Source organism: Bombus vancouverensis, chromosome 17, assembly GCF_051014615.1.
Source record: "Bombus vancouverensis nearcticus chromosome 17, iyBomVanc1_principal, whole genome shotgun sequence".
Classification (NCBI taxonomy): domain Eukaryota; kingdom Metazoa; phylum Arthropoda; class Insecta; order Hymenoptera; family Apidae; genus Bombus; species Bombus vancouverensis.
In genome coordinates this window covers 3706484-3719747 of record NC_134927.1, presented here as the reverse complement: position 1 = coordinate 3719747, position 13264 = coordinate 3706484, and the positions used below count along the sequence as shown (strand labels likewise).

The 13264-nt window shown below is 33.5% G+C and overlaps 1 protein-coding gene across 1 annotated transcript in view; it reads left to right on the top strand.

Annotated features, from left to right (window-relative positions):
- The window catches only part of LOC117162875 (dynein beta chain, ciliary-like), a 209520-nt gene extending 198398 nt beyond the window's left edge, over nt 1-11122 (top strand). The window contains exons 61-67 of the mRNA XM_033344867.2: nt 1849-2050; nt 4281-4412; nt 5683-5858; nt 6334-6444; nt 8781-8954; nt 9777-9925; nt 10828-11122. Coding sequence (XP_033200758.2) covers nt 1849-2050; nt 4281-4412; nt 5683-5858; nt 6334-6444; nt 8781-8954; nt 9777-9925; nt 10828-11122 — 1239 coding nt within the window. The remainder of the gene's footprint in view (nt 1-1848; nt 2051-4280; nt 4413-5682; nt 5859-6333; nt 6445-8780; nt 8955-9776; nt 9926-10827) is intronic.
- Nucleotides 11123-13264: the final 2142 nt, after the last annotated feature.

The following is a 13264-nucleotide window of genomic DNA, read 5'->3' as shown; positions in this document are numbered from 1 at the left end:
TTAAATCTTAATGGATCATAACGTTAAATTAGAAATTATAGATCGAAGATTTGTAAATGTTGAAACAATGAGAGAAGCCAAAAACAATGTTTACGATATCTTGTGTAATGTAATAACTTAAAATTAATACTCTTTCACAGATTTTTTATTAATTATAAGACATATTTGGAATAGATCTCACAACTGTGGCATAATTTAAAACGTACTATAAGTGTCTTCCTTGTAGTCTGCAATTAAATTAGGAAAAGCTACTAATTTTTTACTAGTGATGATATTAGCAAAGTTTGTAAATTATATTCTTCAATAATTGTTGCTTTAGTAAATATATGCTCTAATAATAAATTATTAAATAATTTAGAACGTAACTATACACAAATAGCAATTAAACAAATTTCTCTGTTACTATGTTGTTAATCGTTGTTAAGAAATCACATTTACATATACAGGGTGGTTGGTAACTGGTGGTACAAGTGGAAAGGGGGTGATTCTACGCGAAGAAAGAAGTCGAAAATATAGAATAAAAATTTTTCGTTTGAGGCTTTGTTTTCGAGAAAATCGACTTTGAATTTTCGCTTGGTACGCGTGCACTTTATCGCGTCTCGTTATAACGGATCTCACTGTAGATTTTTAAAAAAATTTATAGAATAAAAATTTTATTTTTAATTTTTTTTTTTTTCGACTTCTTTTTTTCGCGTAGAATCACCCCCTTTCCGCTTGTACTACCAGTTACCAACCATCCTGTATATATATGTCGGGGTCGACGTATATATTACGATTAGGGTTAGGGGCATTAAACGAATCTTCATTTGGATTCGATTCGACATTATTGTTATGCAATAGAGCAGGTATCTATTAGTGCAAATATGATTATTACAGAATTTGACAAGTAACCATGGTAATTAGATACTCGAGAAGCTAATGACAATGATCCGAGTTTCAATAACTATGTACAATTTGCTTGTCTACGGTACAAGTATTACTGAACTAACTCTTTTTTAAAACATAGAATATCCACCGACCGTAAAGACGCTATGTAACTCTCTAATGCGACCTCACGAGAGAATCATTTTCTATCGTTATGATGCTGCAGAGGAAAACTATGATGGGATGACGTTGATGTTAATTGGTCCATTTCCATGTTGGTAGTTAGAGACGGATGCTAGCCGTCGTTGAGGTAAACTGGCTAGCGGTCAGCGTCGTTCGTGAGAAAAATAGATTTTCCCTATCTTCTGTTTGTCTGTTTGAAGGACTTTAGTTACCTAGATCTTAAGATTTATAACGGGTCCTCAGGCTAGCTGAACATGTACAATGGAGATGCGTCGACATCTTACTCGAAGAATAGGTTCTGCGTGTGGCGAACCACTGGACAGAAACCGTTGGAATGTTTACTGTCGCGTGTCGCTACAAATATTTCTTTTAAGGAGAGCTATAGAATTACTCCATACCTTTATTAGACAAAGCGTTCATCCCGTGACCACGGCTACGTTCGGCGACTGGCTGCCGCTTCGAGCCTAAGCTCATTATCACAACTCTCGAACAATTACAATTGTTTAATTATAGCTATAGTAGACTCTAGATTACAATGTTGCGGGATTATCCAAAATTCCAAAGACTCCGGTGTTCTTTCATCTCCGACATATTAATATAATTAGATATGGTATTAGCAATGATTTTCGGAAATTTTCTCAAACAACACTTTCTGTAGAATAATTTTCTGTTTAGTAAAATGTAGTTTATTCTCATTCAAAATATGTTTAAACAAATTGATATAATTATAACAAGCTTATAAGTTATATACTAAATTTACACATATATGTACTTTCAAAAAACTATTTTCTTTTATGTCAGTCCTACCCATTCAACTTCGGTGATCTAACAATCAGCGTATCTGTATTATTTAATTACCTGGAAAATAGTATCAAAGTACCTTGGGAGGATCTTCGTTACTTATTTGGAGAAATAATGTATGGAGGACACATAACCGATGATTGGGATAGAAGACTATGCAAGACATATTTAGTAGAATATTTGAAAACGGAATTAGTTGAAGGTATATATGATAATTCACAATTATATTTCCAATATATTCGATTTATTAAATCTATTTTTAAATACAATTACTTCTATAAAACTTTGTTTGTAAATTCTTTATTGGTCACTTCTTACAATAATCAAAACTTTTCAATATTGAAACGAAATATGCTTTATATCGTTAGGTCGTTATCTATGTATATCCCCTTCCCCAATTTACTTTTCTCTCTCATTACCCTCGTCTTCTCCTCCCACGATTTCAACGTTGGGATTATTATTGTGTTCTTTTCTCCCACCCTTACCTTCTATGTCCTCTCTACCTCTACCTCTACTCTCATATTTTCCTTTATGAATTCTGACACTGTCCCGTTATCGCTTTCCTTCCCCCATTCCGCGCCCTTTATTACGATATTGCTCTTTCTTCTCTCCCTTTCTATCCTGCCCTGCTCCTCCTCAAACCTCATGATTCTGCCCACCAATTCTTTCATCTCTCCTTTCCATCTTTCCCACTCACTGTCCCATCTTTTTCTTTCCGTCTCCCTCTCACTCCTCCATCTCTCACTCTCTCATCGTCTCTCTCCTTCCCACTCCTTCTTCCACCTTTCCCTCTCCTCTTTTCGATCCTTTTCCCATCTTTCTCTCTCTTCCTTCTTCTCCCTCCTCATCTCCTCTACTAGCTCTACCAACACCTCTAACCCCCCTTGTATTTTCTCCATCCTCACGTCCTATGCTTCTTTGCCGCCCACTCTCATTACTGCCTCCTTCTCTGTCACGCTGTATCTTTCAGGCGTGTTTCTGCGTTCTTCCTTCTCTCTCACCTGGTTCGTTATCCTCGGTCTGCCTCTTGTCGCCATCTTTTTCCTGGCTAATTAATTTTGTACTTTCGTCAACCTAACCTCTTCTTTCCTAGCTTTGTGTTTCACACTTTCTCCTGTCTTATTGACACTTTTTCTTTTATGCTTTTTTTTTATATCCCCTCTTCGTGCTTTCACCCTTTTCTTTCTCTTCTTCTTTCCCCTTTGTCTTCCTCCTCCTTTTCCCCTTCACTTTACACTTTTTCACCGCGCTCACTACCCACGTGTTACCTTCGCCCGCGTCCAAACTAGAAGTCGATATGCTTTATATCAATGTAGTTGCTTTAGAGATGCATATAATTCTTTACTATTTAATGATTACTAATCGTTTTCTTTTCTTATTTTGTATATATCTGAGGTGTTGGTAGTACGTGTGGAGTGCCAAAGAAATACTTTTGTTTAACAGTATATTTATTCTCACTTAACGGCTTTGTTACAAGTCTCGACTCGCGACTTGAGCGAAAGATAATTTACTCGCGTTTCTCGATTTCGACTGTTCAATCACGCTTCTTGGTCACCACTCACCTCTCAATCCATTTCGTTTCTTTTTGTCACCTCACAATATCCCCACTACTGTACTGACCGTGGTCACGTACGCCTTCTGTCGAGTATTTGGCGAAAGGACCGTAGGGATATCGATTGCTTACGTTTTGACGGTCTCTCGTAAACAGTCTGTCAACAATGGTATACTATGTACCGACGAAACCGTTGGAAAGTTCTTTGTTGTCGAATGCCGCTACACATCACTTTGGATGATTATTATAACATAACCGATTTTTCAAAGTAATAATACAATTTCAATTTATTTTTTATTTGAAAAGTAAATCTTTCACTTTATAGAAGTTTATAAACTCTAATGAAAAGATTAATGATAAGAATTCTTTTATTATTCTTGAATTAGCACAAGTACATATGAAATACGTTTTTTAAATTATTATAACATTGTATCTTCGTTTTCGTAATTTGTACACTTGTACAATTTCATAAAGTATTAATATACGGTTCACAAATATCTTCGAAATTGTTGATATTATATCGCTTTGCAATACACATCAAAATCAAATTATCTCTAAAACAGCCATTTCAGAGTGTGAATTTTATTCTATTATTTCTTTTGCCTTTTCAGGACTGCACCGATTAATGCCAAATAATAAAATACAAAATATATAATTCCACATAAAAATGTATTATTAACATTCAGAAATCCTTCAGTTATCCATTCGTGAAAAAATTATATCAAATTATATATTCCTCGAAATTGTTGAACTTTTGTTTGAAATATTTTTCGACACCATCAATAGCTTCGACAATTTACGACGAGATGGAATTAGAAGGCATTACAACAATTTTTACAGAAACAGTTAACAAAGAAATGAATTTACACTTTTTGTGTAGGTGAACTATACCTTGCACCAGATTTTTTGGTACCACCAAATAGTGATTACGATGCATATCATCAGTACGTCGATAACTACCTACCTGCTGAAAGTCCTGTTCTGTATGGACTTCATCCCAATGCAGAAATTGGTAAATATATATAACATTTCAAAACGACCTAATGAAACTGACATAATATCATATCACACTATTAGATAATAACTAAGGGATACAAGTCAATGTTGTGAGATCGCTAATTCGAATCAAAGTTTATGTATTTGGAGTTGAAGTGATTAAGAATAGTAATCGTGAATCGATGAACGATGTCACAGTAGCATTATAATTAGCTGATATCCTCGGTCCTTACCCGGATGTGTGTCCTTATTAACTAATTGATGTTAATATTGCAACGAATAAGTCAAAACGAAAAGAAAATGAGTAACAATTGTTCTGAGAAATAATTACCTTGCTTGTTGTAAGACGTGAGTCTTATGCTCCCCACTATTGTATACGACGCTCGAACTTATCCCGAATACAGCCGAAGAATGACGATTGATCTGTTCGGGCCATCTCTCGCTGTCGTGCCAACTTCATTGTTACCAGTGAAGGAGCATTTTATTCGTTCTGAATCATTTGGTGTTCTCTTTCATTGCTCGACAACTTAACATAGTAAATAGGGGCTATTCTGACTAAACCATCTTTGGAATATTCTCTATCGAATGATTCGAGTCCAATTTAAATCGGCGCAGTAGTTTTTAAGTTATAACCGAAGGAACATAAAAGTATTTTGCACTTTATATATGTATATATGTACATGTATATGTATACCAGAGATAGAGATGTTACAAAATTTGAAACCTATACTGGGCCCTTGACTGTTAGGCTCTGTTGGTTATAGACAACGTAAATTAGAAGATGTAATAATTCTGGTTGTAATAATTGCGTAATGTAATTAATTTTTATCTGCGGAAGACACGTCTGTATTTCGGACTGAATTCTTAAGAACTGGCCGTTTACAATGATTAAACTGTTTAACAATTGAACTATTAAACAAAAGAAAATAATATCGGCATCTTTTATATATATTTATATACAAATAAATGGTTGCTGTGTCTTTTTCCCACTTATATTGCAGTCTATGTATAAAGAAATTTATTTTCAATACGTTGAATAATATTTGTTGTCATATACCACGCACAAACACTCATTTCTCGTAATAATCCAACAGGTACAAATAGAAATTTGTACGTACATTTTTTGATGAAGTTTCGTAATAGTCCAATAAAAAAAAAAATTCTAACTTGTCCTTAGCACTCGTAAATTGATGAATTCGTAATATAATGTCAAATTTTAGTCAATTCTCGATTTAACATAAAGACTTCCTGAAATTGATACAGCATTTATTTTATACATTTATTAGGGTTTTTAACACAAACTGTGGAAAATTTGTTTAAAACGTTATTGGGTATACTAACAAGAACTGCCAGCGATACAACAAGCGGAGATATTTCAAAAGAAGACAAAATAAAAGGACAAATAGAAGACTTATTGGACAAACTACCAGAAGAATTTAATATGCTAGAACTTTACAGCAAGGTACTCACTGTCTCTCTCTACTACTAATGTTAATGAATTACTTAATAAATCTAAATTTAAAATAGAAATTAGTAATTAAGAAACCGGAAATATTTATTATTAATATTATTGTCAATATTTAAGGATCTCAATATTGTATTGACAATGTACAGAATATTCAATTTTGGAAAACTAAGGCCAAACAGCGGTTGTAGGGGACATATGTATACACTCATACGGAAAAATTATTGAGTACTGATATTTAAAACATTTTAAGCTCATCAAAATCGTTGCATCATTTATCCAATTAACTGCGTTCAACGCGTATACACGACATTGCTTGATTTTAATTACGCACCCCGTAAGGGATTTTGAAAACTAAATTCCGCAGTTAACTGGTTAACATCGAAGATAGACCGAGGGACAAAATTGGGTATAAAAAGTCGGATCTCAAAACAATTTCCGTCTTTAATGAAATATTTGTTAAATTTCTTAGGTGGAAGATCGTACACCATTTGTCACAGTTGCTTTACAAGAGTGCGAACGAATGAATCTACTGTGTGAAGAACTTAGAAGATCCCTGCAAGAATTAGAGTTAGGCTTAAAAGTAATGACAAAGTTTTATGCATTTTTACATTTTTGCTGTATACTTTTTTACGCAAACGCATACATGACCGTTCGCATACACGACACATACAGAATACTAGATGTAACTAGGGTAAACTACAGCTCAGAAACAATATGAGATAGCAAAAAATCTCATTAAACAAAATTAGATAATTTCAAATAATACCTGATCTGGTGTATATATAAGTAGTATCTGGATGTATAACCAAAACTTTGCCCGGATTTATCTCCCACAAATTTCTAGAATTGCTTGCTCGTAATAGGAAATATACTAAGAAATAACTTTACCTATTCTGTCTCGCACTGTCTGTCTTTAACCTCTACCAGAGAGGAAATTTCTCTCTGCCCCTACCTTTAGTGCACGCATTATATAGATCTGTAGAGTAAGCGCGAATTTTAATAAATTATTATTATTAGTTGAATCTTTTTCTATAATTAAGAAGATTACTGACAACAAAAGTTTAGGTTATTAGGAACTCTTTAGTTCACATTTTCGTTCCATATACTTACCTATTAATTAAGATAATTAAATTAAAACTTTACTAATATGTTCTAGATTTTTGAAGTCACGCGTTCTTTGAGTACATTCGGTACGTGGTCGGAAACGCTCGGTCTTACTAATTTTTAATTCCTTGTAACTGTTTTATTATTAATCATTGTAGAAAAAAAATACGTGTCACAAATCTTTCTTTCCTAAATTAATTTACATAATCACTGAATAGTATGCAAGTACCGAATTCTTGGGAAGCCACCTCTCCGGTTATCTTCCATTCCTACTTCTCGTCCCTATCGTTATACATACTGTATGCTCAATACTGTTTGTTCATTACCTTTGGTTATACTGTTTATTGTGATATATGTAGGAACGCTGCATTTTTATATTATTTTTATATACATAAATATTGTTTATCGTATAGGAGTAATAAAAGATAGATCTCTATGTTTAAAAATTATAATGTCACGTTCAAGATCAGGTTTCAAGGTCACCGCAATGTCAAACACAATAGCGTATAATATGTTCCCCTTCATGTTACGCGATTTTTTCTGAGACATCTCGTGACATTCGTGTTTTTCGAGATATTTCAGCGGCTCACGATAAAGCGGACACACTGTATATATGTTTACCAGTCAAAAAATTGTAATTATTGCGTGTTTTACAAAACACGAGAATTAAAAAAAGAGCCAGAATTCTGTTACCTTAGAAAACTCTCCGTTAAAAATCTATCAAAATATATTACTATTAATAACTGTAACGTTAATTTCAAATTAATAACGATATTGGTGAAATATTTAATACAGATACAATTGAGAAAGTGGTTTCCAATATTTAGCTGGTAATGTATGTGCATTTCATTTAGAAATAACAAACGGAAACATTCGATAATTGCACAAAAGGATCCCATGCATAATTGCACAGTCGTCGTTCCTGCTGCGGGACGCCTGACGTACCGGAAATCGAATATCACTCAGACAATTTATCTAGATACTAAATCAAAAGTAAAACTGTTTTATCTTTTACTCTTTCTGAATCATTCTTTTACTAACGTATTTGTGAGATCTTTCTGATAAAAATGAAACCAAACAAATAATTTGGATTATATTTACTTATTAACACGTATTTAATTATTATTTACACAGTAAGCAAATATGCATATTGGTAAGTTTCATTGGTCACAAATCAAAAATAGAAAATTTAATCTTTGAGTTAAAGGTCTAAGCTTGGGATAAGGTTGAGGTTAGGTTTAATGTTTGCCGAATGCTTCGACTCTCAGTCGCTTTTTTTCTTTCACTCGCGTTATCCTCTTCTACGTTGGGCATATCTAAGATCTCAGTTTTTAGAACAGTCTCTACCTCCCTATAATTGTAACACTTGAGTTTCGACTTTTGTGTAATTACCGAATGTTTCTTATATGTGTTTCTGGAGCCTAATTTCCCAATTGTATGTTATATAAAATATCTTTAATTATATCAGAAAGAAAGAAATCATTGTCGAATTATACCATATGATGAGTGCAATGACAAAGCGACATTCTCCTATGCGACTCAGATTACTGTTACAACTCTTGGAACATATTGCCGTACTTCTTCCATCATCATTAAATCAATTAGAACATGATCAACTTAAAACTATTGAAATGTGACATTAAATTCGAAAGTGTTTATATTGAAGGTAACTGCTTATAGAAAAAAATTATAACTTCTCAAATTTATTGATGATAGATGAAGGAAGTTTCATAATCTTTTGAATTTTCAAACTTTAAATGCTGCTTTGTAACACAACGCCAGACAATTAATTAGTGATTTTTTTTTTGATAGGGAGAATTAACTATTAATGCTGAGATGGAAGATCTGCAAAATTATATAATGATGGATGCTGTCCCGCCGTCTTGGACAAAAAGAGCTTACCCTTCAGAATTAGGATTAAACAGTTGGTTCACGGATATGTTGTATCGAATAAATGAATTATCTAATTGGACTGCTGATTTTAACGTAAACATTTACTTATTTCTTACTATTATTGTAACTTTTTTTATTGTATAAAACAATGCCCTATTAATATCGAAATGTTTCAGTTTGCGAAACTGACAATTGAATCCGTGGCAAATTTTGATGCCTGGAATTCAACTCAAACTGGTAAAATAAACATAGGAAAATTGAATGAGCGACGGAATAAAGCTTCGTTCGACGCACACGATTGTTGCTACCCATAAAAAGTGAAATTTTAATAACTTTTCGGTAGGAAAAAGCTGTAAAAGAGTGCTTAAATCTATTCAACTAAAATAAGTTTAGGTGCGAACTGATATGAATCAAAGTGTTTTCATCTTCAGATTATTAATCTGCAGATAATTCGTAGTAAATAGAATATGAATCTGCCTGAACTGAATCCAGAATAGCTGGATTGAGTTTGTGTAAATTCATATTAATTGAGAACATCGCTCCAATCTATTACAATAACTTTCATTAAGAAAAAATGGAAAGTATAAAATTTGACGTTTTCAAGCAGCTTTATTTCTTCGCATACTCGCCTTTAATATCCTGTACTTTGTGCCCTTTAGCTGAACTTGGGAAACAATCTTTTGCTTGAACTATTATATATTCGAGAAGATGACAAACCAGATATTAACGAATCTTATTTCAGACGATATTAACGGGTCATTCATATTGTTTACGTGTACCAAACGCAGAATTTTCCTTTTTTGCCAATTAACATTGAAATCTAAAAACTCTTACAACATTATTATTCAACTTTATTGCAATCTTATTCTACTCAGCAATCAATCTATTCTAATGACATAACGAATCATTATGTAGTTACCATCGTCGGTATGGCTAGGTGGTTTTTTCAATCCTCAATCATTTCTAACTGCAATTATGCAACAAACCGCGCGCAAAAATGAATGGCCATTGGACAAAATGTGTTTATATTGCGAAGTACTGCGAAAAACCAAAGAAGAAATCACGTAATTATTAAAAACATTACTCCGTCATTCCTTCAAACATATCCTTTATTTTTGTTTTTCCTTACTGTATGATGTTAATGTCGGGTATAGTATACTTATCGCGCATGTACAATGGTGAAAAAAAGTATTTGTACATACACATCCTTATTTTTTAATGAACCTTTTTATGGCGAAATCCACGATTTATTTTCGTAGAATCAATTTTTGGTAGTCGTATGAAAGTACTATTATATATATTATTATATTATATTATATAGTATATAATACTATTAAATGACACAAAGATCACTGCGGATGAGCGGGGAGAATGAAGAGGCACGCGCGCGTACACACGCACACAGGCTTAGAGCGTTGATTCATTTATAGTATTGTATATCACTTTTTGTTATTTATTAATTTCATTTTATTATTAAGTTGATATGATTTTTTGAGAACGCGATGTAAACTTGTGAGGATTTGTAAGGTTAAACGAAAGCGAGAGTGGAGTTTATAGCAGCGAAAACGAGCAACGAATTATTGTCTGAACTAGAAGTCATGTACCCCCATAAGGGAGACGATAAATAATGGCATTAGATTTAATATATATGAATCTAATTAATTAGTAGCTACATAAATGCTCTAATAAGTACAATGATGTACAAATATTGTTTCTAGCTACTGAATTTGCGATTATCTTCTTATATATATATATGTGTGTGTGTATACATGTGTATATACAAATATTTTAAAGTATTAATAAATAAAGATATCTTAACTGTATTTTTAAATATTTTTAATATTTTATTTCAAGTACATTTATTTAAATAAACTGACTAGTTTTCATCGTTAACAAAATTCAGTTACAATTTGTATAAATTTTATTCCAGAGTAATAATAATAGATTTTTCACTAAAACTTTACAGATCAGCACCAAGAGAAGGCGCTTATATAAACGGATTGTACATGGAAGGTGCACGATGGGACGTTCAAACAGGATGTATCATGGACTCTCGATTTAAAGAATTGTTTCCATTATTACCAATAATGTATATTAGGGCGATTACACAGGACAAACAAGATTTAAAGAATATGTATGAATGTCCTGTGTATAAAACACGATCGCGAGGTCCTACTTATGTGTGGACGTTCAATTTAAGAACTAAGGAGAGAGCTAGTAAGTGGATTCTTGGTGGAGTGGCAATTCTATTACAAATCTAATTTTATAAATTAAATTATGGACTAAATATGCAATTAAAATAAAGATTTTCGAAATTGACAAAGAGTGTTGGTATTCATTTTTCACACACAGTATACTTTATGTAAGACAATATTCATATGAAAGAAGAAGTACAACGCTTCTCTACGCACGATTACAGTTTATTTCTCTATTTTAAATTTCTTTACAACTTACGAGTTTTGGTGGGGCTTTGAGATTTTGGGGAGGGGCGGGAGAGGGCGGGCGGAGAGGGGAAGGGATGGGTGTCCTGTAGAATTATTTACAATATTTGCAATGTTTACAATATTTACACTATTTTACACAGAGGGAGATTAGAGCGTTGCCGTTTTGTGGTTCTTTCTCTTGTTATTCTTTATTATGGTTTCGGTCTAAACCAATATTTTTTTATGTTTTTTCTGTGATTGCCTTCTGTGTCTTTTTGGGGAAGGGCCATGTTGTATTTCCACATAGTGTCTATAGTCTGTCCATTTAAGTTTTCCTCGTAGAGTATTGTTTTAATTCCTATTTTTCTTTTTATATGGTAGATTATTGAGATACTATTTTGGTCTTGGAGGTAGTTTCTTTCGTCTAGGTATAAAAACGCTTCGGGGGGATGTAACCTGTTGTCAGTGCATATTTGTAATATGAATCGTTTAGAAATAAGCAACCGGAGATTAAACTATTTTCTTTTATCTTTGCAGCTTGCGCGAAGTGGTGTATTGTTAGCTTTAAGATGTGTCTATTTTAATTAAGTTTTGTCGAATGCTGCTTCCGAAAACCGAATTGTAGATCTGGCAGTGTTTTCAAATCCTCTAGGAGTGGAAGGAGTAGATTCTTTACCATCTTCTCGAATAGTTTTGACAAAGTAGGTAGAAGACTAATTGGGCGATAGGAGCTAGTTTCGAGTATTGGTTTACCGATCTTAGGGATGAGAGTAATCGGTGAGATTTTCCAGGACTTAGAATAGTGTTCGAGGCGAAGAATTGCGTTAAAAATTGATATGATGAGTGCAATCCCTTTTGTGGGAAGTTCCTTGATTGCTTTATTACATATTTGGTCATGCCCCGCTGCTTTCTTGGGATTCAGGCGACTGATTGATTCTATAATCTCTGCAGAAGTGAAGGGGTTCAATAGGAGAGGACATTTGTTATTTTCGCGGCAGTTTTGGTGGAGCGAGGTTTAAATACGTTAGATAGGTGATTAGCAAGCAGGTTGGCTGTTCACAGTTGTTGGTATGTCTGCCGTATATAGTGTGTTAGTATTGGTCCTAGGACGCTTCCTTGTGGTACTCCTGTCTTGATATCCTTAATTTCAGAATATGCATCATTTATTTTTACTACAAAGGTTCTATTGTTTGAGTAAGATTTGAGTAGTATGTAGATTTGTTCTGGAAATTGCTTTTTGAATGTTTGAAGAAGTTTTTCATGGTTAACTTTGTCAAATGCTGTTTCGATGTCCATAAAGAGTGCCGTGCAATATTGTTTTGTTCCCAGCGCCTGTAAGATTTCATTGACGAGTCTGTGCATTTGTTCTATTGTGGACTGTTTATTCCTGAATCCAGATTGATGGACCGTTATTAATTTTTCTTTTTCTATTGTTGGTTTTAGGCGGTTATATATTATTTTTTCTAGTAATTTGGAAAACGCAGGTAGTAATGATATTGGCCTGTAGGATGCAGTTAGATGTGGGTTTTTGTTTGATTTGGGTAACATTACGATCTGTGCTATTTTCCATAGTGCAGGAAAGTACTGTATTCTTAGAATTGCGTTGAATATTATCGTTGTTAGTTTTATTGCCTTTGGGGGAAGGTCTTTTAAGATTTTTCCATTGATCAAGTCAAATCCTGGGGCTTTACTTGTCTTTGTTGCCTTAATTAAGTTTGTAACTTCTTGCGCTGTTGTGCTGAGTATGGTGCAGCGTTTATCAGTTGTGTTGCTGGCATTTTCCACTTCTTCATTTGTTTGCCATCTTTTTTCCTTTTTGTACGTGGAGAAATCCTCATGGACACTCCGCTGTTGCAATAATCGCATGACAGCAGAGTAGTGTCGGACTCCTACCGACTAAAACTCCTACTAAACTCTGACTAAAACTCCTAAAAATCCTACGCGTATGACAGGAGTGCTCTAGAAACCTTTTATGAATTA